Consider the following 27,711-nt stretch of genomic DNA (forward strand, 5'->3'; position numbering starts at 1 on the left):
TGCTTAGTCCTTCCTTGAGTGCAGGGGACTGGACTAGATGACCTCTCGATGTCCCTTCCAGTCCTACGATTCTAGGATTCTTTGAATTTACGTGCTGCACATTAATTGAAAAATTGGTGCCATTCATACACACAGCTTTACATGCACAATATACTGTGCTCAATTTTATTTTTATTATTCTACCATAGCACCAAGGAGCCCTAGTCTGAGTATAAGGCAAGAGACGACAGATGGCTACAGGCAGATGGAGGCGCACAAGGAAACAATGAACCAATATTGCTCAGCATGATCAGCTCTGGTCTCACTATACCAGTGGTCTAACTATTGTCAAGTTTTTTGTGGGCATCATGGCAAAAGCGAGTTTTAGGGAGGGTTTTGAAAGAGAACAAGGAGGGAGCTTTGTGGATGTTTATGCGGGGCTCCTCCCAAGCATGACGGGTAGCATGGGAGAAAGCATGAAGTTGATTTTTTGAAAATTGAACCAGAAAGTAATGGAGGCTGGGATCATGGGCTGGCTGGAGGTGAGAGCTGACCTCTCGATACTGAATGAGAGATGATGGGTAGGGTGGGGCTAGGCCAGGAACGGCCTCAAAAGTGAAGACAAGCAGCTCATGATTGATGTGACAGAGAAGGGGGAGAAAGTGGAGGGATCCAAAGAGAGGGATGACATGGACAAAGAAACAGACAAGTAAAATGGTCTTTGCAGCAGCATTCTGAATGGATATCAGCAGGGCAAGACTGCATTTGTGAAGGTCAAAGAAGGACATCTGAGAACATGGGTCTAACGGGACTTGCAAACTCCAAGCATTTACTGTCCTATGACTTTCCCCTGGGCATAAATTGTGGTTCTTTGGTGTGAATTTACATTCTGCAGTGGTCAGATCAGCAGCCCCATCAGAATGGCTAATAGATCCTGCTACACCAGAAGGAAGAATGTGCCACTGGGCTGCGTCATCTGAAGATAGCAGCCACCTGGAGTGGGTAGGAACAGGCTGAAGAAGACTCAACCATCTTAACATTACATATGTATTAGGTACACTGAAGTGGGTCTTACATCTTCCTCTGAAGCAGCTAGCATTGGCCACTGTCAGAGACAAGCTACAGACACTGACTAGACTGCACCCTGTCCTGTCCTGGTATGGAGAAAGGATGGGTTTATGGTTAAGGCATTGGCCTGAGAGTCACCTGGTGGGGGCTTGATTCTGAGCTTTGCTACAGACTCCCTGTGACTTGTTAGTTACTTGGTCTCTCTCTCTCTCTCTGCCTCAGTTCCCTATCAGTAAAATGGGCATACTTTGACTATCTCCTCTGTCTAGGTTGTAAGCAGGTGCTGTCTCTAGCTATCTGTATGTACAGCACTCGGCTCAATGCACCACTGACTGGGTGGAGGTTTATTGTAATAATAATAATTATACAGTTCTTACGTTGCCTGAATTCACCAAACCTCTATGATCTGGAAAAGAGGGTTTGAAATTTCACACAAAACAGTTCTCATGATCTCTGTGTGGTGTTTCCCACTTCAGCTCTGCCTGGAGGCAGTGTGGAAATATCGTTTTTCCTGCTATTTAATTTGGCACTGCCATGTTCAAACCAGATCAGGATGATGCCAGTCACATGACAACGAAGAACAATCAACCAAACTTTTGACTCTCAAGGCTCGGTTTCATCTTGAGGGATGGGCACAGATTTGGGTTGGTTTATACTTTTGTCTGAATTGGATCACCTATTCCTACTTGGAATTATGCCAGAATCTGCCCTGAGAAAGGGGATGACAACCCCGGAGGCTCAAGAAATAGTTCTCAGTGCTTCTTTCACTGTTAGAAATTAAAAATCAATGGCACAATCCAAAGCTCTTCAAAGTCAATGGACATCTTCCAGTTTACTTCAGTGAGCTTTGGATCCAGCCCTAGAGGAAATGCTTTCCTTGTAGCTCTCACAGCTGAAGTACAGCCAATAAATGCATGCTCTTTCTGAGATCATGTGCGATACAATAATGGTACAAGGATAAAACCTCCAAAGCCCAAAGCATACAAACAAAAGAGGAATATGTATCCAAAAATAAGCCCTCTGTGCCATACCCTGCTCACTCTATTCTGCTGATGCACTGAAGCTGATGGAACTATCTGCCTGAGTCAAGCAAGCATGATTTCCCCAAGTTGATGTAAGCCAGCCATCCTTACTCTCTCTCTCTCTCTCATTGAAGTCAACAACATTACTTGTGTAAGGACTCTTCCTGCGACTTAGGCCTGCAGGATTTAGTCCTGTATTTGCAGCAGGTCCAGGTAAATGTACAATGTTGTGTTACTATGGAACCAGGCATTAGCAACAGGAGTTTTTGAAAGCTACAAAAGGATCGGAACATTTGCAAGGTGCTGACCTCAAACTAATATTCAGTTAGGACTCCTGGCTATTTGAGTGTGTTCATGCAAAGCAGCATTCATTCCCTGGCTATTATTCCAGAGTCACAAGGAACTATTGGATAATGTATTCCATTGCTCAAAGGACAATTTATAGGGATGTGTAAACGTTCCAGATCACATGTGATCATATAGCTGCAGCTATAAACAGAGCCTTACAAGGGTTTCTGTTGTTAACAATGTGGAGACCCAAAGCTCCGTGTCTCACCTGGCTGATCTCAGAAATTGGAGGCCTGTGTCTGACATTATTCCAGGTAACAAAATCTTTTACTGGGGTCAGACTTTGATTGATTTTAGGGCTCTGTTGAGCATGTTTTTATTCTTGGGATAACTTGGCAATAACAACATTTTAAAGATATTTGTAAAGGCCTGCCAAGTAGTTGGGATTTTATATTCACAACCAATTCCATCTAATGTACTGATATTTTTCTTCTAGTATATGAATCCTTTTATTCAATATATGGCTGTTGAAATTAGAAAGTGCATGTCTCCAGCTGAATTAGTAGGATTTCATTGAAGACAGTTTATCTATCTATCTACAGTGTTATTCAGGTATTTATGTGTGCCAGGAACATAAGGAGTGATGGCTTCACACTAAGACATTTAAAGTATGTGAAAGATAAGTCACATGTCTTCATTCAGCCATAAAAAGCACTCACAGCCACACGTGATCCTGGTGATAAATGGTGTTAGTTTTTTTCACCTGCTCTCCTCATAATTGGCAGAAGTGAGGCAAACAATTAAAAAATGATGCCCTACCATGTGTGTTTGACATGGCAGATGAGCGCAATTTGAAAAGGGCACATCTGGAAAAGTTCATTTTTCTTGGTCTCTTTCTGTTTCCCATTTCATTTTAAATCATCCATGAAATTTCATAGATAGTGTTTTATCTGAAGGATTCGTTACACACAGGGCCTTTTGTTATACCTGGGGACTGATTCTGTTCCTTTCAAGGTTAATGGCAATGCAGACAGGATTGGCCCATTATATAGATTTGTAAGATGATTTCTTGCTGTTTGGGGTGTTGCTAGCATTGTTCAACATAGCTTTTACACTGATCCCTGCTAATTAGAAATGTGATATGTGATCTGTCCAAATAGAAATCTGTCTTTTATGTAAAAGACCTTTTCGGTTTTGCCTCAAAGGAGGACACAAATTTATATGCCCGTCAGACACATGCAAAAAGAAATACGAAGTATAGTACTTATCTGCAAATTATACATAACTTTTTATCTATGCTCTAAATCTAATTTGTCTCATTTTATTTATACTGTACCATTATTTTACTGCAACTTGATATTTGATTGAAAGTTTTCTGCAACAGAGCTGGGAAAATATGTCCAAAAATTACCACTGATGTTCATTTGAGATTTTTAATGGATTTGATTCAGCTTGTGTTTTTCAACTGCTTTGTTCACTTTCCACATATAAGCTGGAAGATGCAGTTAGCGGCAGGACTGTTTGCCAGATTTAAGTGAATGTTATAAAATATTCCCCCAAAGCAACTTTCAGATTCATAGTTGCAAAGATTCACACCAAAAACCTGATTCTAAGAGTCGCACATTCCTCCAGTCATGGAACAGAAACATTCCAAAATGACTCAAATGACAAATATTGAACCTTCACAGTGCACATCTTGCAAAGGAGCTACACACCCACAATTATTCACAGAAACTGTCCAGTAACCAATTTTGAATAACAAATCAATGCCAGTGTTGTAAACATTTCTGTTTATGCTTGTTCGTATCTCTTTGCTCTTGGACTTTGACATGTCACTTAGCAAAAACATACTTCACCCACTAACACTAAACATCGTAACAGGGTGTCTTTCTCCTAGCTGTTATTAGAAAACTAAGGATCTGATCAAACTAGATGGGAGACTTTCTGCTGCCTTCCACAGGAGCTGGATCCGGCCATTAACAGAAAAAATTATGGGCCCAATCCAAGAACCTTTATCAAAAATATTAGTTTTCCTTACTTAGGCATACAAAATCAATGGGACTGCTCACACAAGTAACAGTCTCAAGATCAGGCCCCAACTTTGTCTGTAGGTGCTTTTCAGTTCAAATATAAAAGGATTCTACTAATAAGATACTGTATTTGCCCTGACTGATTTACATGTGTGTTTCAGTTAGCAGACTCTGATCCGAAATGTGACCCTGATGAAGCGTAAGTACTCTCACTCCACATTCTCACCGGTTTTTATTTTGTATTTGGAATTTTACAGGCAATGCAAAGTAAGGAAAACACAAAATAATCTAGATGCTCTAAACAAGAGTACCATGTGCATACCATTAATATAAAAAGGGATAGCAAGCATGCTAACCATGGCTGTTTGAGCTTAATTTTTCTTCAGACAGAGAGAGATACAAAGAGGAGATACCGAGCTGTTTCTTATGATAATGTATAATTTTGTTGTTTTGTTAACATAGAAAGAATGATTGTGATGTACAATATATTTGAAGGAAAACAGTTATACACATTTGCATTTAAACACATCCCATTAATTAAATGCTGTACTCCTACAAATTCATTAATGGTGCTGGTTCTTCCACCACTCAGGTTAAGGGCAGCACTTCAATTGATTTCATGTCCCAACATGTTGTCTGTTTCTTTAATTGCTAGGTGTGTTAATTACAACGAGGAGAGCCTCAGTACCTGGTATGTCTGGTGAGTACTGATCCATTCTAAAGACAGAATTGGCAAAAAAAAGTCTGTACTGATATATAGACAGGAAAGCTGAGTGAATAATTTAATTTGGGGTAGAACCAAAATTAAAGTATTTTTGGTTTTGTGAGGTCTGGGTTTTGTTTTGTGGTTTTTTATGTTTTTGGATGTTGCTGCCCTTTAAAAAAAATCTAGCTAAATTTCTAAATAAAATAAAAATAAAATGCCATTTTGAAACGAAAAGTTGCCAGGTTTCATTTTGAAATTGTGGAACTGCACCATTTTGACTTTTTAAATTTTTTTTCATTTTTTATTTGACTGACAGTATTTGCCTAATTTGACCTGAAATTGCATTTTTCAGCAAATAAACTATTTGACTGAAAAAATTCACCCAGTTATAGATATGGAAAGAGCAATTGATAGCAAGGAACATTTCTCCTCACATTTCATCTGAATTTTCTGTGCTTAAGCCCACTATTTTGTGTTCTGACCTGACTGGATCATTTTTCCACATCCCCTTCACTGTTTGCGGACAGCAGAGGGGATCAGCTGGACATTTTTAATGGAAAAAAAGGCAAAATTCTTCATGAAAAGTGTTTTTGCAAAAATTCTAACTTTTCAGAAAAAAGCCAGCCAGCTGGGAGGACCTGATCCTCTGGAGTATTGTATCCAGTTTTGGGCCCCCAACTACAGAAAGGATGTGAATAAATTGGAGAGAGCCCAGCAGAGGACAACAAAAACAATCAGGGTGCTGGGGCACATGACTTACAAGGAGAGGCTGAGGGAACTGGGCTTATTTAGTCTGTGGAAGAGAAGAATGAGGGGGGATTTGACAGCAGCCTTCAACTACCTGAAAGGGGGTTCCAAAGAGGATGGAGCTCGGCTGTTCTCTGTGATGGCAGCTGACAGAATAAGGAGCACTGCTCTCAAGTTGCAGTGGGGGAGGTCTAGGTTGGATATTAGGAAACACTACTTCACTAAGAGGGTGGTGAAACACTGGAATGGGTTACCCAGGGAGGTGGTCGAATCTCCTTCCTTAGAAGTTTTTAAGGTCAGGCTTGACAAAGCCCTGGCTGGGATGATTTAGTTGGGGATTGGTCCTGCTTTGAGCAGGGGGTTGGACTAGATGACCTCCTGAGGTCCCTTCCAACCCTGATATTCTATGATTCTATGATCCAAAGCACAGGAGCAACTGATGGGACTTTGACCACTGGCTGCAACAGTCTGTGCAATTCTGGTCCAAAAACTCCCCCTCTCTCCAACACAAAAAAGAGGTTTTGCAGTAAATGATTTGAAGTTTTTTGTGCAAGAGAATTTCAATAATTGGACCAACTTTGCCCTTCTCTTAGTTAGCAGGTCTCTTCTCTTCTGCAGATCAAATCTTCTCAGTCTCCCAAAACCCTGCCCTCCTGCCTCTCATTTCTGAAACCATTTGCAGTTACCACCTGCTGTTGATTGTTCCATGTCTGTGTCTCGGCCTCAGGTTACTGATCTTATTCTTTCTGGCCACGATCCTGTCCTGTGGGATTCTCTTCTGCCTGCAGTGCTGGCTGAAACAACGGAGCAGCTTCCCCTCCCGGCGCACACTTGCCGTGTTTGCACTCAGTGACTCCGATTCTCTTGGTGGTTAGTCTCCATTTAGATCTTTGCGGGGCTTCTCATTGCTAAACCTGCTCCTGTCGGGTCCACGCCAAACTCAGTGGCAGGGCCATAGATCACTGACTCCATAGGTAAAGTGATGCTGCATTCAATTCAGTGATCTTGCCTCCCATCCAGATGAGAGTTACTGCCCTGGGCTTCCTTCCTGGAGAGATGTCCATCTCATGGGGCATTTAAAACAATCATTAGATTCATTGGAACATTGTCACAATGGCACATAGGCACTGGGTTAATTGTGCTCAGCCCCTCCCACCGTGCACCCAGAGCTGGTCTCTTAGAATATCTAAGAGTATTTCCATTAGCTTCAATAGGCATTGGATCAGATCTTAAATGATCACCCCTCAGAAGAAACCCCAAGGATGTCCCATCAGGCTGAGTGCGTGAGCCCTGATAATCCAAGAGGAAACCCTGGTAGCTTCCTGGGCCAGGGGGTGAGAGTAAACGATAGACTCTCTGGGGAAACCACACCAGACCAAACGCTTGGCTCCCCTAGTGTTGGCAGATTGAATTCAGAGCTCCCCAACCCACAACGGGTAGTTAGCTGGTCCCAGAGCACTGAGCTGCAGCTGCTACATGGACACGGCAGATTTCTCTTCTAATTTCCTTTCAAGTGACTGGAGCCACGTGATACTTCAATATCTCCAGCTAATGTAGCTCTCAAGTCATCATCAGGTCCCCCCCCTCCATACACACCCACCCACACAGTCCCCTCGGTCCCCCATGTGTGGTTTCACTCAAGGCTGGCGTATGGTTACCAAGAAAAGCTCCATTTTTCTCTTCCCAGTAAGTGATGCTTCCCCATGTGCATTTTCCGGGGTGCACGCCCACTCTCCAAACCCAGACCTGTGCCCTTCTCCCGCCCTGCGCGTCGGCACCAGAGGGACTGGATCGCCTCCTTCCTACGAGGATATTATGAAGGCAGGCAAACACTAGGGGCCTGATTCATTCCCCTTCCCCCCGTGTTACTCCAGATCGACACCAGTGTGAGAACAGAATCAGCCAGAAGGCTGAAGAGGAGACAGAGGAAGTATTTTATTTTTAACTTAAAAGGGGAAACGACATGCCAATAGAAAAACACCCACTTTTCCTTTATACGCCAAAGGACTGCACGGCAGAGAGTAAGTTTTCACTGGCCCTGCAGGCTGAAGATCTGGATCTGAACTTCAGGCTCCTCCAAAGTTTAGGTCTGTCTGTACCGAGCATTTTTGGTTCAGCCTGAACATTTAGCCTATTAAATATCCTAATTCCTCCCCTGTGCTTACAACTCACTGCCTTTCAGGAGCGAAGGCTCGGAAATGACTAGGCAGTGGCTTCTCAAGGCAGAAAGAGATGGGTTTGCTTCAGTCATTTGGCACCGAGCCAGCATGGCACCCGTGGCGTTAAGAGTTGCACTGTTCTACTGTGCAGTGCGGTGTAAATATGCCCCATGTAAGTGAAGGGCTGTTTGCCTCCCGTGAAATGCGTAGCATGGTTTAAAAGACACAGATAGTGCAAAATACAGCTGCTTTAAAGGCGGCAGAGGAAAAGCATGAACCATGGCATGTGCAGCCGGAACCAAATTAAAATGTTGCTTTGGTTATTTTCAGTTGATGTAAATACTCTTGATTTCAGTATTAATATTGTGACTGTCTCCACTGTGGTAAAGGAATGGTGGTCAGCCCGCAGCTCTGTCTGCCGGACCAGCCCCAAAGGGCAGGAAGGGGACCAGCCTTTGAGACCACTGCCTGCTCTCCCATTGCAACGTTCCAGGCCTGCTGACTTCCCAACCTCTCCAGTGCTGAGATCCAAGATTCTGGTTTTGGCTTAGAAATAACAATAGCTTATAATTAATCGAACACAGTGATCTCCATAGGTGGTCTGTATTTTATTCTGCGTAAAGCATTATTGACTTATTATTATTTACTTGGTTCTAAATATGTTGCTGCTTTTAATTTCATTGAATGTCGCCTTCTAGTCATATTACTGGAGTGGCTAACAAGCCAGGAGAGTTCAGTTTTTCACTATACACCCCTATTTTGAATACCTTATTCACAAGATTCAAGTAACCCACCTTCAGGCCAACTTCCAGCAGAGGGCGATACAGACTATCAATAGTGATTAAGGGGCTTTTTGGTCACATCAAAATTGAGCTTGCCACAGAGAACAGGTTAGGGTTGCTGTGTTATTGCGGGGGTTTAAAATTTGATTTGTTTCACATTTTGGTGCTTTTGTTATTCAAAAAATAAAATGGTTTAACCCCATTGTGTTCAGTGGCATACTCGATCTGCCGTAATAACCCCCACAATGCTGTGGGATAAAGAAAACGAGAGTCACAGAAATAGGCTGTGACGTATTCATGATTGTGAGATGACATATGTGACCACAATACCGCCGGGCAGCCGGCTTTAACACTACGGGGGTGCCAGGAGCAGCTTGTGTGGGGGAAGGGTCCATCCGCTAAAAGGCTCAATGCGGTTGTATGGGGTGTTTTTGTTTCATGGGGGGATGAGGAAGACCTTGGGCCAAGGTACCTTGCTGCCCTTGTCTGGCTCACTGATCTGAAATTCCCAGCCCACAAGAGCCAGGTATGCTTGACACTGCTCTCTACTTCACTGGATTATCTACAAGGGGAAGGTCATCAGAGGCATATACCCAATGGATACTGGTGACATCTGGGAAGTGTGTAGGGAAACTTGCATTTTGCTCTGAGGCTGGGAGTTCCTTTCTCAGATCGGCAGAAGAACTCTGTGTAGCTCAACAGGTGTCTCTCTGTCACCAACAGAAGTTGGTCCAATAAAAAATATATCCTTCCCCCACCTTGCCTTTCTAAGGAAACTCACTGCACTATTATTGCTTTTGACACTCTACCCTGCCTGGGCTGGGTATATAACTTCTCATACACACAGACACACGTCTACTCATGCTGGCAACCTACAACCTTCAAGCCAAGTCAGGATGCACTCCAGGATGAGCTCGGTTCCCATCAGGGTATTGAAGCATGGGAAAAGCGGTCACTGTCACTCCCCATGCTGTACATGTACAGTGGACAAATGGAAGACCTTCCTCTCCGGAGTTGTCAATCTATCACCGTCCACCAGTGTAACATTGCGGGAGGGCTGAGCATTTGTCCCCATGAAAAGTACACCAGGGCATGGATCTAAGAGGGTTTGAGCAAAAGAACTTTCCTCCCCATCGGTGAGCTTGGCGTGGAACAGCTACACCGCTTATGACCAGTGGTTTGTCATAATAGCTGGAATCTCTATGTGCCCCACAAGAATCAGTGTTGGGTAATGAGTAAGGCACTGGGCTCAGAGCCAGGATGCCTGGGGTCTATTCCTCACTCTGCCACAGATATGATGTGTTACCTTGGTCATGTCACTGTCCAGTGCCTCAGTTTCCCTGTCTGTAAAATGGGGATAATGACTGTTACTCTTACTTACATGGAGGCATTTAGGTTTGTGGATCCATCCAGTAGCAGATCCACTGTTGCATTTCTTCGCTTAGTCCCTGGCCCCTCCGAGCTGCCCCAGAGCAGCATGGGTGGAATGAGTTCGCTAGGTGGTCTCTCCAGAGAACAGTCACTTTACTTTGTGCCTTATGTTCCCATGCAGCACTCAGCCCTGATGAAGATATTTCTCTTTGGCTGAACTCTATTTCCAGGAGTTACAATGGAAGACGAGACATTTTTTTATAAAGTATCAGCTGAAAAATCTCTGTCTTTCAGATGTAATAGTGCTGAGAAATAATGATGACACTCCATAACCGCCTTCCAACTAACGTAACTGACGCTGCATATTAACAATGCAATGAAATGGAAATCATGTGAAAAAACCATGGAAGGCAATAAGGGGGTGAATATTTTGGCTCTGGGATCTGCTGTTGCTAAGTCTTGATAGTGAATAAATAATGAACTGTAGAAGGATTAATTGCCTGGGGTCCAGTAGGATGCAAATGAAGGAGTGGCATGAGGAAGGCTGCACAGTGAGGCTTTCACTTCAACACTCCATTCAAGGATTGAATAATAAAGTCATAAATACAGTAAATTGGATGGAAAAGCCACAATGGCCTTTTGGATCTAATGCAAAATTGAGCAAAATCTAATACAGACTGGACATATTGGGGGGATGTTTCCAAAGAGAAAACAAGAACATAAGAACTGTCATTCTGGGTCAGACCAAGGGTCCATCTAGCCCAGTGCCCTGTCTTCAATCAGTGGCTAATGCCAGGTGCCCCAGAGGGAATGAACAGAACAGGTAATCATCAAGTGATCCATCCCCTGTTGCCGATTCCCAGCTTCTGGCAAACAGAGACTAGGGACACCATCCCTGCCCATCCTGGCTAATAGCCTTGATGGACCTATCCTCCATGAACTTATCTAGTTTTTTTTTTTAACCCTGTTATAGTCTTGGCCTTCACAATATCCACTGGCAAAGAGTTCCACAGGTTGATTGTGAGTTGTGTGAAGAAATACTTCCTTTTGTTTGTTTTAAACCTGCTGCCTATTAACTTCATTTGGTGACCCCTTGTTCTTGTGTTATGAGAAGGAGTAAAGAACACTTTCTTATTTCCTTTCTCCACACCAGTCATGATTTTATAGACCTCAATCATATCCCCCCTTAGTCATCTCTTTTCCAAGCTGAAAAGTCCCAGTCTTATTAATCTCTCCTCATATGGCAGCTGTTACATACCCCCTCATCATTTTTGTTGCCCTTTTCTGAACCTTTTCCAATTCCAATAGATTTTTTTTGAGATGGGGCGACCACATCTGCACGCAGTATTCAAGGTGTGGGTGTACCATGGATTTATCTAGAGGCAATGTGATATTTTCCCTCTTATTATCTATCCCTTTCTTAATGATTCCCAGCATTCTGTTCGCTTTTTTGACTCCTGCTGCACATTGAGTGGATGTTTTCAGAGAATTATCCACAATGACTCCAAGATCTCTTTCTTGAGTGGTAACAGCTAATTTAGACCCCATCATTTTATATGTATAGTTGGGATTATGTTTTCCAATGTGCATTACTTTGCATTTACTTTGCAAATCAATCAAGAATGACAAGCAACATGCAAAAAAACAGGAAATAACAGAAATGCTCACTGATCTGTTTTCCAGCTCAATCCGAAGACTCAGTATTTTAGTCTGGAATGATTTGTTTGATGGTGTCTTTTGGGTAGAGGGAGAGGACGGGGAATCAATTTTGCAGGACAGACGTAGGTGGCTGTTTTTTTCTGGGCCATTAGATGGCAGGATTTCAAGCTTTTTCGCAATCTGAGCTGAAGATGCTAATCCAAGTACGGGCTCAACTTTGTAAGTGTGTCTTGGATACCCTTGGAAAGGTGCCCTCAGCTCCCTTTGACAGTGCTGAGCACCGCAGGATCTAGCCCTACAGGAGGTCTGTTGGGCTGCATGCTGCAAAGAAGCTGAAACACGTTTTTCTTTGGTTCCTTTCTGTCAAAACTAAGGCCATGTTTCTGCCGTGAGCCCCCTGACACCAGATACTTGCACCACCAAAGAGAGCTCCATTGAAGTCAGCTCAGTCCACACAGCACAGGGGCTCAAGTATCTCTTAATAATGCTTCAAATCTATAAAAGGAAGGTGTTGTCTATTGATGTGCACATAAAACTGAGAGCTAGGAGCACCTGGGTTGTGTCTTCAGTTCTGACACTGATTTTTTCTGTAGCCTTGGACTAGTCACTTAACCCCTCTGCCTCAGCTTTCCCCTCTGTAAAATGGGGATAATAGAACTCACCTGCCTGTTAAGAGTTGAATTTCTTAATACTTGAGAAGCTTTGAAGACAAAATCACTCCAAGTGCTAAGCAGTATTATTTATTATTATATATTTGTTCACTATTATTAAATGCTGTCAACATTTGCAGGAAGAACTCAATATCCTGGTGACCTTAACAGGTAAAAAGCCTTTTGGTTTCCCCTTTAAAGAAGTGGGGCACCCAGGGCCTGTTGTTTAGTCGTTGTGTTATGCAAGCTAATCTAATTTTTGCTTATACTTCTGCACATTCTTGGAACTCATCGATGCAGAAAGCAGCCTGTATGAATGCTCCTTCTGTATGGATTTTCTTTTCAGAAGTGTTTGCCATTTGGAAGCATTAAGAACAGGTTAAAAAACACGGATGCATGTAAAGCTCACAGCAAAGGCTCCTAGATCTTGAAAAGCAAGTGACGGGGATATGCAGTGAGATCCAGTGTTAGCGAACATCAGAGACCAGACCTCTTCCTAAAGCCTCTTCCTATTTATGCCTCTGCCTTTTGCCCCTCATTTCCAGGAGGGACGTTATCTATATCACACAGATCATGATCTAGCAGGACTATCACCTAAGCACCTCTCCTCTCCTCCCACCACCATGGGAAAATCCTGCAGGAGGGGACTGGAAATTACATGTGTTTCGCAGTGTGTGTTTCATTTTGATTCTAAAATGTTTAAGTAAAACTGTGCTCACTGGATCCACATCCTCATTCTAATAAAAGCACCAGAGCCTGGTGCAAATAACTCATGAAAACAGGTGGGGAGGGAAACACTATATTTAAATATATAATAGCTCACCTTACCTGATCCCTCTCGTTACAGTGTGTAGAATCATAGAATCATAGAATATCAGGGTTGGAAGGGACCTCAGGAGGTCATCTAGTCCAACCCACTGCTCAAAGCAGGACCAATCCCCAATTTTTGCCCCAGATCCCTAAATGCCCCCCTCAAGGATTGAACTCACAACCCTAGGTTTGGTATGGTAACATCCACGGTTTCATGTTCTTTGTGTATTATAAATCTCCCCACTGTATTTTCCACTGCATGCATCCGATGAAGTGAGCTGTAGCTCACGAAAGCTTATGCTCAAATAAATTGGTTAGTCTCTAAGGTGCCGCAAGTCCTCCTTTTCTTTTTGCGGATACAGACCTCTGCATCAGCAAATTGTTTAATCGTAAGCTGTCACAACAAACTATGTTGTTTACATGGTGAACTGAGGCTGAGGAAAGTAACGAAAGGGTGGAATATTACAGGCAAAGAATAGGTAATACAGATTTAATTGTTTTATTGCAAGACCATTTTATTGGGTGTGCTGCAATTGGAAATCAGTATCTACTTACAGGGAAGGAAATAAACTAATCAAAGGGGTTATTTACAAATGATGGGTATTTTTCCATAAAGCACTGGTCTTTATACACCTAAAGGACACTCATCATGTCCCTTGGACCCAAGAGCGCCATTCCAATAGTCGGAGGATGTGCCCAGCACCTTGTCTCGATGGGGGTAAAAATGCAATGCTGTCACATTAGCTAACATACGCCAAACACACACTCTAAAACTCTCGGCTAGACAAGGAGTGTCGGCTTAACACCTGCTAAACTGGGTGAGTTAAACTTGGGATCCCACCCACCGTCTGCTGCGACTAGCAACCGTGTTGAAAATTGCCCTGCCTACACTGGGATTTTAACTTGTGTTAGTGAATTTGTTAAAAACACCATTTTTTTCCCTAATGAAGAAAGGCCTACCCACGCCCAACATAAGGGCTGTAGATTTCATGCCCAGTAAAATAGCTCTGACTCGGATAAGGAAGTGTTTTGATTTAAAGGGGGTTCAGATCAAAGGGATTTTACAGTCGGTTATATCAGCTCCTAGTCAATCCATTCATCATGAGACAAGGCCAGTTCTACATCCTCACCCATGTTGTCCTTGTGTAACGCAGGAAAGGAATGGTTAAGTACTGAATTAGGATTTCCAGAGCTGGGCAACAGAGAATCCCAAATGGGTTGACTGATCAGCTACTCGACATTGGGTGAAGAGATTTGCATTTCGCAGGGCAGAATGAATCTGAGCAAACAGCATTTGCTCCAGCTGGTGATTTGTGGGCAAGCCCGAAGGCACAGATGGCAGGGGAGGGTGCAGGTTAGTACAGCCCGTTCCCTTCTGTACTGATCGGTTGTTGCTGTCAAGGAGAGGACACACCTATGTCCTGGCTACATGGATTCCAGATGTCGACCTGGCGGCCCATCCGCCTCTCAGCAGAGGCTCATATGTGTGGTCCCCCTAGTCTGTCAGCACCTTATCACACACGGATTAGCTCTGTGATTTACCCCCCCCCCCGCCCTTATTGTTTTGGTTTCTTTATACAACATGTAGGTTGTTGTACTAATAAAATAAAAACCAGCAGGATCTTATTAAAGGGACAAGGCAAAATGCCACATTTATTGTAAATATAATAAAAAGAAATATAAAACTCACACTGTTGTATTGTTACTTATTCCTTACATAACTATATATATATATATTTTTTTTTCATTCATTCACTCATACCAGCTCTGCATAGGGGTTCTAGTTACCAGCCTAGAAGTTGCTCGTGACAGAGCACTGGCCAGGTAACCTGTACACGAGAGTGGAGCCGAGTCCGTGTCAGATGCGCATCCGATGCTCCTGAAGGGTAGTGGCAGAACCGGAGACTCAAAGTTCTCAGTCCTTAGTGTCCATTTTTATAGGAATTTCTTCCTGTGCCAGCCCTTGGAATTTGTTTTGTCATATTGTTAGTCATGATGGCTCCAGGATGGCTGTCAGGTGCTCATCAGCTTTCTTCATCCTTTGAATTGGTCGGGTGGATCCCAGTTTGCCCTCCGGTGGGGTTCTCTGGTTGTCTCCACCTGGCGTCTTCTTTGGCCAATTGATGTTAAATTCCTAGGCTGGCACTTCCCTGATTATTCAAAACCCACCATTCATTCACATACATTCCTTACTTTAATAAAAACACATTTCTCATTTCACCGAGTATTGTTATTTTATTTGAGACTCCCTGTCTCTTAACATTCCTTCGTATTGACTTTCTTTTATCATACAAAGGTGTTATTTATTTGAGACTCCCCGTTTTTTAACATTCCTGATCCAAACTATAGAGGGTGGGAGTCTCTATGTGACATTTCTATGAGCGCCGCTCCAATTAGCGGCTCTTCGCGGGCGTTACAAAAAAGCATGTCAATCTCCATCACAAAGTATCCTTTGCAAAGTAAAGCCAATTGAACATAACCATTTGAGAAAGTAACGTTAATTGATTGGTTTACATTTATAAGCGTCAATCTCAATTACAATCAAGGGAAAGCGTCAATACAGAGAAAGCAGAATCAATTGAGCGGTTTAGTTTTACAAGCGTCAATCTTAATAACAAGTGAGAGAAAGTACCAATTCAGAGAAAGCAGAGCCAATTGAGCAGTTTGCAAGGTACAGTTTGCAAGCTTTAATACAGAATTGTAAATCAATATTGCAGATTTACAATTATGTCAAATAGAAGAATTATAAATGCAGATGTACAAATATTATAAATCAATATTGCAGGTTTACAATTTATTATGAACAAAATCACAAATATTAAGAATATGCCTACAAGGTGCCTAGGCCAGCAAGGAGCTGATTTCTTTCAACTCACAGTGAAGTCAATGGACCAAATTCTGACTGAGGCTGAACAGCAAAATTAATGGAATTCAGCTGGTATTTAGCACCTCTCAGAATGCAACCCAGTGGGAGTCCTGCATTCACGATCCTTCCTGGAAGCTGCTTTCTTGCTTTGTTTCTGAAGATGATGATTTTATTTCAAGCCCCCATACAGGCCATTCTGCATGTATCTGTGAGGCGCGACTTAGCATCCCGCTCACAAACGCTGCAGGCCAGGCCTCTGAATAAGCAGTTCAAAATAAAAGCAGAGCACTAATCTCCTCGTTTCCTGCGCCTCACACTCTGGTGTCCATTGCGTACATTTTGGCAGTCGCTGTCTGAGACGATGGATAGTATGTGTTTGCCACAGTTGTTCCAGCGGGGGAATACATCTTCCTCAAGGAATTAGAGGAGTAGAACCTCCCAGAGCCAACATCTGTGTTGCAAAAGGAAAGAAAGAGGAAAATCTGATTAGCAATGACCCAGCCATTTCCATCAGCAAAGTGCCCTCAGAATACAGCATGATGATGCTTCCAATTTGTTAATAAGGTCAGTAACAACATTGTGCTTTACGCTTCGATCTCACCTTCCATCTGAGAATCTCAAAGCACTTTACAAAGATGGGTAAAGTATTATTATCCCCATTTTACAGGCAAAACGCTGATGCACACTTAACCATCACACATGATGATGCTAGATAGGAGATTAAGTTTTTTATATAGACTCTGTGATATTGGGGACTGGGCCTTTAAGGGCTGAGCTTCCCAGACAGAGCACCTGGGCAGGGTGCTGGGAAGCTCTTGTGGTTTTGCACAGCCAGTTGGAAGGAAACAGACACAGAACACAGCAGATCTCTTGCGAGCACATGAAGTACTGAGTGATCCCTAGACACCACATTCTCCAGTGCAGTCAGATCAGGAGTGGTCCTAAGGTAGTAGCCTCTGGTAGGCCTCTGGAGGGCTATAGGAAATGTGTGAAGAATCTTGGTCCTGTTCGAAACTGCTAAGGATCCACATCCCAGCAGTCAGAACCACACTGGTATTCTCAGCAGTGAGTTCAAGGGTCTAATGGACACACAGACTTGAGCTCTCCTCTGTCTCAGAGATGCCCCATAAGCAACGTTCTAGCACTCTGGGCATGTGTAACAGCTCCCAGGAGATTATTAACCTTGTCTTTACTGTGTTTAGTTGATGCCGTTGGGTCTTACCTCGGAAGAGATACACGCAGCAGGTGAGCACAGCCCCAGATAAGAAGCAGCCCAGGGACCCAGCCATTCCGAGCCAACAAGACCAGCCAAACTTATACTGGATGCCCAGAAACACATTGTGCAAAACCAGGGAGGAGCGCTCCATGTACACCCCAAGGGCATACCATACTGAGCCGATAAGGCCTGGGAAGCCTGCAGGGCAGGAGAGAAGAGCACCAGAGAGAGCTGTCAGACAGATCAAGGTGATTAATTCCTGGAGTATACTCTGCCATCTCCTAACACTCCCGTTAGCTCCTGCTGACTTCATCTGGTGTGTCCCATGTGTACTCAAGGGCAGTTTATACTCAATGGGTTTGCTTTCTCAGATGTGCTATGGACACTCTAGCTGGTTGACATCTTTCAAATTTTGAAAACTTTGCTTAAAAGTGTGTTGGGGGGGGTTATATATCTATGCAATTTTCCCCCCCCCCCCCCCCGCCCCACCGTCCCTTGTTTATCAACTTGTAGATGATCTGGAGGAAATTGCCAACAAAATGTTCGCAAAGGGCTTTTAGATTAGTTCTAATACGCACTGGGCCATACAGAAGAGGATCTCTGAGCACGTTATAAGCACATGTATACATAAACCTCCCAGTGATTGGCATTAGATTCTTTATATCTGTGGATACAGTGAAACTGGGAGAGCTTTTTTAATATTGGTGCAACTCCAAATAGATAAAGTGACTTTGTCCACAGTGAGCCAGTGCTATAACTTGGCATCTATTTATCCTAGTTACTTCTCTGGCCCCCATCAAGCTAGTATCTAAGAATCTCACTCTAATATTGTGAGCCCCAGACTACCCCTGTTGTGAGGCTAAGGCAGGGCAGTGCTATTATTCTCATCTTACAGATGGGAAACTGAGGCACAGAGAGGCTAAGTAACTTGCCTAGGGTCACAAAGAAAGTCAGTGGCATAGTAGAGAATTGAACTCGGTCCTCTGGGTAGTGATCTAATGATTGGACCATGCTTCCTCTCAGAGCATGTGTCTCTGCCCACTAAACTACTCTCACTCCTTTGCACTAATTATTTATTTTTAATCGGGCCATCCATGATCATGTGACCGCACTGGACAAATACCTGCTATGAGCAACGTAACTCCAGACACGAGACAGATGCGCAGCTTGATGGTGGGCTCGTCCGTGAGGAATTTGACACAGTCAAGTCCCAGGAGCAGGAAAGCGAATCCAAACCCCGCCAGGATGTCTGCTGTGATCATCATGGCTCTGGTCAGCACCAGCTTCACTGCAGGACAGGGTAGGGGGTTGCAGTGCAGCAAGGAGATACAGCCAGGATCCTAAAAGCTAAAGAACTAGGGGCAGGTCTACGCTACCATGTGAGTCGAGGTAACTTATGGCACTCAGGGGTGTGAAAAAGACCCCCGGCCCCAAGTGACACAAGTGACAGCAACCTAAGCGCTGTCCACACTGGGGACATAGCTTCCGTCTCTCACAGAAGTGGAGTAATTACGCTAACAGGAGAGCGCTCTGCCATCATCACAGAGTGTCTTCACCAGACACGCACATTGAAATCAAAGCACCGGGGTAGCTGAATTCTCTCCAGAAAGGGGAATTGCGTGAAACCTTGGGTCTGGTGATCAGCTGACATCTGCCACTTCCCAGCCACATTTAATCCCCAAAAAAGAGTAGCTGTTATGCAGCACTCTAAAATGATTAAGAGACCCAAGTAAATTTCACCCCATCTTTTGGATAGCATCACAGTGTTAGGCCCCACCATTGAGATGTCACACCTTGGATGACGGTAGTTGACAGGCCCACTTTGATGCTAGTTATCTGTAGTTTTGTTTGTATATTGGACATTAATAAAGAAGGCCTCTTCCCCCAACTGGTGACACATCCCCAATTAATCCCACTGCACTGTGGCTAACCTAACCATAGATGCTTCAAGGATAAGAATGACTGGAAGATGAAGAGATACTACTGCACAGGTGATTCATGTAGGTCATGCAATAATATTCAAGTGCAGATGATCAAGGGCATACCAATAAGAAACAACTTTACACTGCCCTGGGTATGGACAAGAAGATCTCATTAATATCAAAAGCTGCTTCTAAAAGTGTTTTTTGGTCCAGGGATTTGGTTTGGGCTCATCCGTAATTTTTAGGGGATATTCCCTTGAGGAATTATTACTGTGTGCACGGGTGGGGGGTAGTATCTAGATCAGTGTACGGTGCCACCATCCTCTCTTGTCAAAAGAGAAATTCAAACAGAAGAGAACGCCTGGCTGCCTGTTCTCCAGGGCTCATTGAAATGTTTCAAAAGAAATTTGGTGGGTTTTTTACTTTGTTTTATTCAAACTTTTTTTGTGATTTTTTTCAATAACAAAACTTTCAAAATTAAATAGAAAATAATAAAAAATATTCCAAATATGTAATTTTGTTTTGGTGGGTAAATTCCCAGTTCTGTACCATTTTTTCCCACAGGGAAGTGAAAAAAAAAAGAGAATTTAGGATTTTACCCACAAAACCAAATGAAATATTTTGCAAAAATAATCAATTTTCTTCATACTTCCAGGGTTGAATTTGTCCACTTGCCTTGGCATTCAAAGTTGCTGTGAGGGATCTTTTCTCAAAGGCCTGAGGTTTCTGCAACTCTTTGGCATTGTAGGGTTTTTTTCAAAACCAGAATGAAACAGAGATGGATTGAAAAGAGGAACCTCAGTTGTGCTTAATCTGTGTTATATAGGGAGGAATTACAAAGCCTTGGGAACCCAGGAAAGGCCCTGAATGATCTTTTCTAGGGGTGGAAGTGGATATCTGCTGGTTTTCTTCAATCACAAATATGTACTGGACATTGCTTCAGAAATGGACCACGATCCCAAGATTTTGGTGCATCAACTTACATTTGAACTGAATTAACTGAGATGAACTCTGGATATTTCTGACTCCACATTCTATGTTCAGGGTCTCTGAGTGGCTTTTTGACACGCCTGTCAATTCAATCATCAACTACAAGCTCCTTTTCATTGACACATTTGTTTTCAAAGACTCTTCCCCATCCCTTTCAAGCCACAGAGAGGAGGCATGACCCTGCGGGTGCCATGAGCCTTGCTCATGGCCAAGGCTGAATACCAAAGCCCATTGAAAGCAACAAACAGATGCTCATTGACTTCAGTAGCCTTGGGGTCAGGCCTTATTGTTTAAGACCCTTGTATAACAAAATTCAAGCATGTGCTTAAGAATTTTCCTGAATCAGGCCCCAGCTGTCTAAGTTGGCCCAGGGGTTGGGTACAGCCAGATTCTTGACTCTGCAGGTGGTGGAGTTGAGCTAATATTCTAGGAATATCTCCTTCTGCCTGATTTGCAGATCAGTGCCAGCAGTGGTCTCACAGGGGCCCCATGTCAGCAGAGCATTTAAGCATGTGCTTAGATCAATTGCTGTTCAGCAATACTGAAGTCCATGGGACGTGCTTCAGTGCTTTCCTGTACAGGGCTGTTGTGCTGAGTTTTGGACACGGAGAAGAGGACTGGACTAGGTGACCTCTCGAGGTCCCTTCCAGTCCTATGATCCTATGATTCTAAGAGGCTCACTTGTCTGCCCACTGGCTAGCAGGGCAGCCCAGCAATAGCAGCAGTGTGAGACCAGAGAACGTAGAGGGGAACTGGGGAAGGTTAGCAATCCATCCAGTGGATGGGAGCAAGCACCAAGGGCAGCCCTTTGCTGAGGCCCTTTTAGTGGGATGTGGAGGCAGCCAGAAACAGGGGAGAGGGCGTCATCTTGCCCTGAGCATCCCAGCCAGCTGTGCATTCCATGGAGGTTCTCCTGACAGACAGAGAAGGTGAAGCTGACCCTGTACAGATGGCCAGCGCAAGGCCCGTGCCCCACCTAAGGGTCTGTCTTCACAGCCGAGTGGATAACTGGAGTCACTCCTCTCCGGTTAGCTTAACTCGAGAGAGAGAAGCCATACTGCAAAATCCTGCTTGAGTTGTTTGTGTCCACACTGGAGCTAGCTCAAAGGTTTCAGGGGCCGTACCCCATGATTCTGCCATAAGCTGAGCCACGGTACGAATTCTTTCCCAGTGAATTGTGGGAGAACTTGTCTGTCCTTTCGGGGCACACGTGGGAATTGTGGGAAGGCTTGGAGGCCTAGCAGCATTTGAGCGGTACAAGCCTGCGTCCACACTTCTGAGCAGTCGTGTTAGCGGCTGATGAGTTGTGCTCACTCAAATGTTAGCTAGCCCCCGTGACGGGTCGACTGGCTCAAGTTTAAAGCATCATCACACTCGAGTTAAGGATTCTTGTGTGTGGACAGGACTGGCGTTAGGGAGAGCTCTCGAGTTATAACTCATTAACTTTGCAGTGAAGACAAGCCCTAAGTCTTCAGGTTTCTAAGAGCATCAAATCAGCTTTACATTGTGAAATATGAAAAAAATCGCCTATGGAACCGGCCATACAAAATCTGTCCCTGGAAAGGGGGATGTTTGAAGCTCCTTCACTGGAGGTTTCCCAAAGGAGGCTGGATCGCCATCTGTAACAAACACTGCATCCTAGCAGGGGGTTAGACTAGATCGGGGTTCTCGAACTTTTTTGGCTGGGAACCCCTTTGAAAATATTTCAGGCTTGTGACAACCCCCCCTCAAAAGAGTGATGACCCCCCGCATACCATGCCACCCTTCCTTCTGCGCTGCTGCTGGGGGGGTGCTGCTTTCAGAGCTGGGGCCTGGCCAGCAGCTGCTGCTCTCTGGACACACAGCTCTGAAGGCCTCGGGCTCGCAGCTGGAGCCCTGGCATGCATGGGGGCTGATAGCTCGCAACCCCACTCCTTAATAACCTTGTGACCCCCCAGTTTGAGAACCCCTGGATTAGATGACCTTGTGAACACTTCTAACCCTATGGTTCTATGATTCTGTGTTTTCTACCTCCACAGTTTGTGATCGAAATCTGAAGAATACGTACAGGGGTGCTCAGCAAATATAGAGTCATAGTCATCACAGGTCTGAATCCCATCGAACACGTTGGTGACACATTCCCACCACAGGCCACGGCACTTCGTACTCACCTAGAAGTAAAAAAAGCAGGGCGTGAGCAGACCCAAACAAAACAACAGGAGCCAGAGGAGGGAGCACGAGGGACATTTTAGCCCAGCAAAGTCAATGGCAAAACTCCCATTGACTTCCACAGGGTCTGGTCTTCATCACTGGACGATTGCTCAGGTGAAAGGGTTCAGTGTACTGAGACCACTCCCTATCATGCTGACCCGTATTGTCTCATTGTTTTCTTGTGCTCCCCCATCTGCCGCCATCTGTTGTCTCTTCTCTTACGCTTAGATTGTAAGATCTTTGGGGCAGGGACTGTTTGTACAGTGCCTAGCACAACGGAGTCCTGGTCCGTGCCTGGAACACCTAGGGTCTACAGCAATACAAATCGTCAATGACAATCAGAGTTTTGCCATTTCCAGAATCAAGCCCCCGGCTGGCGGTTACCGACATGCTTGGAACACACTTGGAACTGAAAAGTCACTGTATAACTTGATTCTGAGTGAACATTGCTTTAAATTAAGAAGATTCTGCTCCATACAATTTTACCGCTCGCCACCAGGAATTTGATAGGGAGAAAAGTCCCATGGCTTGTGCTTTGGGGTTTCATGTTTCAAAATGAACTTAGTGGGAGCGACAGTGGCTGGACTGACATCCCCAGGGACTGAGGTCCTCTCCTGAGTGTGTGGACAAGGTGGCCAGCAGCAATGTTGACTTCCCCCAGGCTGCCTTTTTGCCCTGGGACCAGAACTCGGGTTGACGTCATTCACCATTCCCAGCCCCCTGAGCCTTCCCGTCCAGCCCTCCTTAAGTCAATCGAACACGGAAGATATTTCTGTTAGCACTGTAAATATGCCAACAGGAATTAAGCACCTCTTGTGTATTCTTGACATTGCTCGTACATATAGCAGGGAGCTGGGTTAACGTTTGTGCTACCTTGGACTTGAGTCTGCATTACGGCTGCCAGATAAATCCCAGCCTAGTTTAACAAAAGAGTAACTCCTGTAGGAAAGAGGAACAGTACCTCTTGTTTGGATGTTGAGACAAATCTACTTTTTTGGATGGCAGCATGCCCCAAATATCAGCCTTAACTGTAGTCAGATAATAACAGGTACCAACCCAGTTAATAGGACATGTTACACAACTTGTAATCTTTTGAGCCGGGGAAATGATACCACACTATACTGAAAGAGAACGCTCTGTACATCTATGGCTGGGTATATAACCTACCCCTCTTGGCGTAAGACAGTACCTTACTAGTTTTCGTTACTATTACACACTGGACTGAGAGTTTAAATGTTGGTTCTGTCAGTTCAACCGGTCCTTTCCCTCTAGCATATTAGCTAAGCCATGGTCATTTAGGCTACCCTTAGAAGGGGTATATTGATACTCAAGTGCAATGCTTTACACTTAGACACATTCCATTTCATATTCCACCTAGTGTTAGAGAGCTTAAGGGACCATGAGATCATAGGCCAATAACTTGTGTTAGAGCATCGCAGCATCGCAGTCCTCAGGATGCTAACCTGTTGCGTGCCACAGGCAGAGAACAGCAGAGACCCAGGCTGCCACTCAGCCAACTCATCCTGTGAACAGCTACCGCCTACAGTCAGACCCCCGCACCCCCCAACTTAAGTGTCGCCTTCAAAATGAATGATTTCAGATAGACCTATACTCCAAATCTAGAGCCCTGCAGGGCTTCAGGACTCACCAGCGCCCACGGAGAATCCACGCCTTTATGTGCAAAACTCGACCCTGGGCCTGAAATCTGAACCGAGCCCTTTGCTAACCCAAGAGAGCTCAATCAAAGTTTTGTGTGTCTTGGTGTGTTTTGGCTGTCACCCCCCTCTCCTGGCCCTGAATTCATTCAGACAGCACTGGCAAGGCCAAAACACCCTGAGAGAGGCTCCTGTCTTCCCGCAGTCTTCCATGGTGCCTCTGACCTCTGCGCTGCCTTCCCTGACTGTACCCGTATGGCCACTCCCCGCTCCCCATTCAAATCTCCTCCCCAGGTTCACCTCTGTTGCAGTGCCAATATGGAGTGAGCCATCTAACCCTGGCTCGGTTGAGGAGAGCATGGGGCTAATCGGCACTCTATTGTAAGGCGCCTGTTTCATCCTTGGGCTACGCCAGCTTTATGCTGGGGTAACTCTGTTAACTTCCTTCACTATACTGTTCTCCCCCCACCTCTCCTGTGTTGTCGGTCTTTTCAGCTTGTCAGTTAGATTGTATTTATCTAGGTACTGACACAGCTATCATCACAACAGTCCCTGAGCGCCTCCCTGGTTAATAAAGAGAATGGCAACCAAACGTCTCTGTCTGCAGGGCAAAGGCTGTGTTCACCTTGTATGTTTGCACCGTTTTTAGCAGAATGGGGCCCTGGTTCTGTGTCGACAACTCCGCTCCTCTGGCGCAAAGGAAATTTCTACCATCAGCATAAAGCTCATCTGGGCAGCAAGACAGAACTTCCTTGGGGGCCAGGCCAAGACTGTGGAACAAAAACTTCCTAGGATCTAAAACTCTCCACCTTCAGCGCCACCTGTAAGATGCATTTCTGACATGTCTTCTCTAACATAAACATACAGCAATGCATGTCTCTAGATCTAGAGAGCATTTTAGAAATGACAACATAAAACACTGCACTACACACACTTTCCCCCCTAAGGAGAGGATGAGAGACCAAACACATGACAGATGTCACTGAACACATGGTTGGAAGGCTCTCAGATACTACAGTGATGAATATGGTAGAAGAACCTTTATAGAATACAATACAAATATTAATAATAATTTCTAACCTGGCTGAAACCAGAGAGGGATGACGTCCCCCGAGAGAGCTTTTTCTGAAGCATTTTCCAGGCCCGTGAGAGTTCGGAGACCCGTTCAAACTTATCCCAAGTGAAGTGAGCCTCTAGTCCAGCAGCTCCCAAACGTCATTGGTTCATGTTCCACTTTCTTAAAAGATGGTTGTGAAGTGAATGGAGGAAACAACAAGCTGATGTTCCCCCAGTGGTACATGTACCCAGTTTGGGACCCCCTGCTCTAGGGTATTGCTATCCCAACCCAGCAACATGCGTAGTGAGGCGCACAATGAAGGAAACCTAACTCCAACTCAAACTAACAGCCCTGAATAAAACGTGCTCAGGGATTCTTCCTGAAAACACAGCTCCTCTCCCAGCAAACCGAAAGCTGATTGAATGATTCTTTGTCGCCAGCTGAAACCAGGAGCAATGTCAATTTCCGAGCTCCCAGGCAATTGATCATTTACCTGCATGCCCATATTTAGAGAGGCAATAAGCTCATTAAGGGAATTAAGACGCTCGTTCTATCAGGTATTAATGCTGGGGGCACTTTGCTGCGTGGTTTGGTATTCACGCTCAGGGCAGGTACGTGAGAATAGTGGCTACCATTAATCCAGCTCCGCGTTAATGGAGCACCTAGGTGAAACCCAGTTGGAGGGTGAAGACAAGGTTAAAAAGCCTTTTGTTCATGGGCTGGATCCTTTATACGAATTGTTTTATTCAAAACGAATTCAGTTCTGTGAAAAATGAATATCGAGGCACAATATAGTTATGATGCAGTCAATAGGTTTAGGTGCTTTACTGTAAATGGCTAGATTCTGGTGTCTCCCTGTTGTCTTTTAAACTTTCCAAGCCCCTTCAAATTCAAGCCATCTGCTGCTAGAGACAAGGAGAGAAAAAGCTGCCAATGACTTCAGATTTTTCACATCTGCCTGCAATACATTTAAAAAAGAGCTAAAACAATAGACTGAAAATCCAGGGCCAGCTTTGGTATAGGTGGACCACGTCCATTTACACCTGCTGGGGATCAGTTCTGCAATGTATCTGAGCTTAATACTTAGACATGCTGAACATTATCATTTCGTTTCTTTCCACAGTATATATCTATGAGCACCAATCACCATAGGGCCTAGGCCTTGAGGCTATTAGGGTTTGTCTTGTCAGGGGGAAAGCCACGCAGATCAGAGGTACACACCTACAGAGGCTGATCTATAGAATTCACAAAGTGAGGAGAAAACAACCAATCCAGAGTATCCATGTGGACTGGAAATATAGGGCCAAATTGTGCTCTGTTACACTGGTGCAAATCCAGAGGAAAGCTGTTAAAGCCAATGGGGTTATTCTGCATTTACACCATGACGCTAAGAACAGATTCTGTGCTGTGAAGTTGGTCGCAGTAAGCAATTTGCTAGAGCAAATACCACTCTCCATAGTCATTAGCTGCTTTTCACCCAAGATAATGGGGGGAAAGTATGAGAAACAGCAGAACAATGATGCTAGCAGGAGCTACCAGGGGCCTAATGCCTACACTCTCTCCATTTTCTTGGCAGGGTCAGTCTGCAGGATTCCTGAGCAACCTGGCAGCTTGTTTTCTTACAGATGTGTAAACGGAAAAATCAGACGGCAGTGACACTTGGCAGCCTCTCATGGAGAAATCCATTCCATTTACCACTGGCTCATTAAACTATTTCCAGCCTTTCGCTATAGATGGAGGTTCCCTATATCAATGTCGCCTCTGAGCAGGTTGTACCATATCCCCATCACCGCAGCGGGTGTTTTAGCCTCCAAAAGGCGGATCTGCTGGGCTCTCATGATGTGGCTTTTCATTGCCTGTCCCCAAGGAGCATGACTGTCCCCTTTGGTTTCCAAAGGAACGTTCCCATTGCAGTGCCTGGATCACCCTCATCTCAACCTTACCTCCAGTGAGTCGTCAGCATTCACCATCCAACAGTCTGTCCAGGTGGCTGCTATCAAAAACCCAGCAGAGAAGAAGGCGAAGAAACACGCGACATATTGGAGAAGATACCTCATCCCAATGAGTGTCCAGCACGTCCAGGGCATAAAGAACGCCACCTCTGGGCTCAGTTCACTGCTCCTGTCTTTCAATGGCCATCAAGCGAGTGAAGTTCCCTTTTCTTTTACAAACACTAATGCTCAGCTGTACAAAACTTAATGTTGCTGCGAGAACAATACACACTGCCTGCAACCAAAGGAGGAAGGTCTGAGAGGTCATCCGAAGCAACTGAGCCCTTGCAACCAATCAGATGTGTTCAGGTACAACTCGCTATGGCTGGGCAAAAGCAACTCAAGTTATGCAGAAAGTGCATGCAGGCAATTAAAGAGTCCAAAACTTCCTTGGAATGATGGTCAGGGTTGGTACAATTTGCAGCTTGTCTAAGAGTAGGGAAGTGGTAGAAAAGGAATCAAAATGTAAGCTTCAGGATAGAAGTCTTTTTAATTGCTAGAGATCAGGAAGGAATGTGCCTCTCTCTCTCTCTCTCTCTCTCATGTTAGAGCA

General features: G+C 44.5%; 2 protein-coding genes across 3 annotated transcripts; one reads left to right on the forward strand and one right to left on the reverse strand.

Moving 5' to 3' along the window:
* The first annotated feature begins 2,535 nt into the window (after positions 1-2,535).
* On the forward strand, positions 2,536-8,983 carry TMEM207 (transmembrane protein 207). The gene is made up of 5 exons (XM_048865223.2): positions 2,536-2,671; positions 4,549-4,586; positions 5,043-5,087; positions 6,568-6,710; positions 7,528-8,983. Exons 1-5 carry the CDS (start codon positions 2,597-2,599, stop codon positions 7,674-7,676), a joined length of 450 nt encoding a protein of 149 aa, XP_048721180.2. The 5' UTR covers positions 2,536-2,596; the 3' UTR covers positions 7,677-8,983.
* Positions 8,984-15,486: 6,503 nt separating this feature from the next.
* On the reverse strand, positions 15,487-27,416 carry CLDN16 (claudin 16). 2 transcript variants are annotated; one of them, XM_048865231.2, is made up of 5 exons: positions 27,111-27,416; positions 22,313-22,415; positions 18,477-18,641; positions 17,360-17,551; positions 15,487-16,588 (listed from the first exon to the last, which is right to left on the reverse strand). In XM_048865231.2, the coding sequence occupies exons 1-5, from the start codon at positions 27,252-27,254 to the stop codon at positions 16,449-16,451; spliced, it is 744 nt and encodes a 247-aa protein (XP_048721188.1). In that variant the 5' UTR covers positions 27,255-27,416; the 3' UTR covers positions 15,487-16,448. The 2 variants fall into 2 exon arrangements, with proteins under 2 accessions (XP_048721188.1, XP_048721189.1); XM_048865232.2 differs by lacking the exon at positions 27,111-27,416 and adding an exon at positions 25,191-25,581.
* Between the last annotated feature and the right edge of the window lie 295 nt (positions 27,417-27,711).

The sequence above is a fragment of the Caretta caretta genome, chromosome 9, assembly GCF_965140235.1.
Source record: "Caretta caretta isolate rCarCar2 chromosome 9, rCarCar1.hap1, whole genome shotgun sequence".
NCBI lineage: Eukaryota > Metazoa > Chordata > Testudines > Cheloniidae > Caretta > Caretta caretta.

What these genes read in the sequence shown, in the direction of transcription:
- TMEM207 (XM_048865223.2), top strand. Translation starts at nt 2,597, where the DNA reads ATGTGGAGACCCAAAGCTCCGTGTCTCACCTGGCTGATCTCAGAAATT. An exon ending in TGTGTCTGACATTATTCCAG is followed by an intron (nt 2,672 to 4,548) that starts GTAACAAAATCT and finishes TGTGTGTTTCAG; the next exon opens with TTAGCAGACTCTGATCCGAA. An exon ending in CTCAGTACCTGGTATGTCTG is followed by an intron (nt 5,088 to 6,567) that starts GTGAGTACTGAT and finishes TCTCGGCCTCAG; the next exon opens with GTTACTGATCTTATTCTTTC.
- CLDN16 (XM_048865231.2), bottom strand. Translation starts at nt 27,254, where the DNA reads ATGCCCTGGACGTGCTGGACACTCATTGGGATGAGGTATCTTCTCCAA. An exon ending in TATATTTGCTGAGCACCCCT is followed by an intron (nt 18,642 to 22,312) that starts GTACGTATTCTT and finishes CCTGTCCTGCAG; the next exon opens with TGAAGCTGGTGCTGACCAGA. An exon ending in CTGCGTGTATCTCTTCCGAG is followed by an intron (nt 16,589 to 17,359) that starts GTAAGACCCAAC and finishes TTTGCAACACAG; the next exon opens with ATGTTGGCTCTGGGAGGTTC.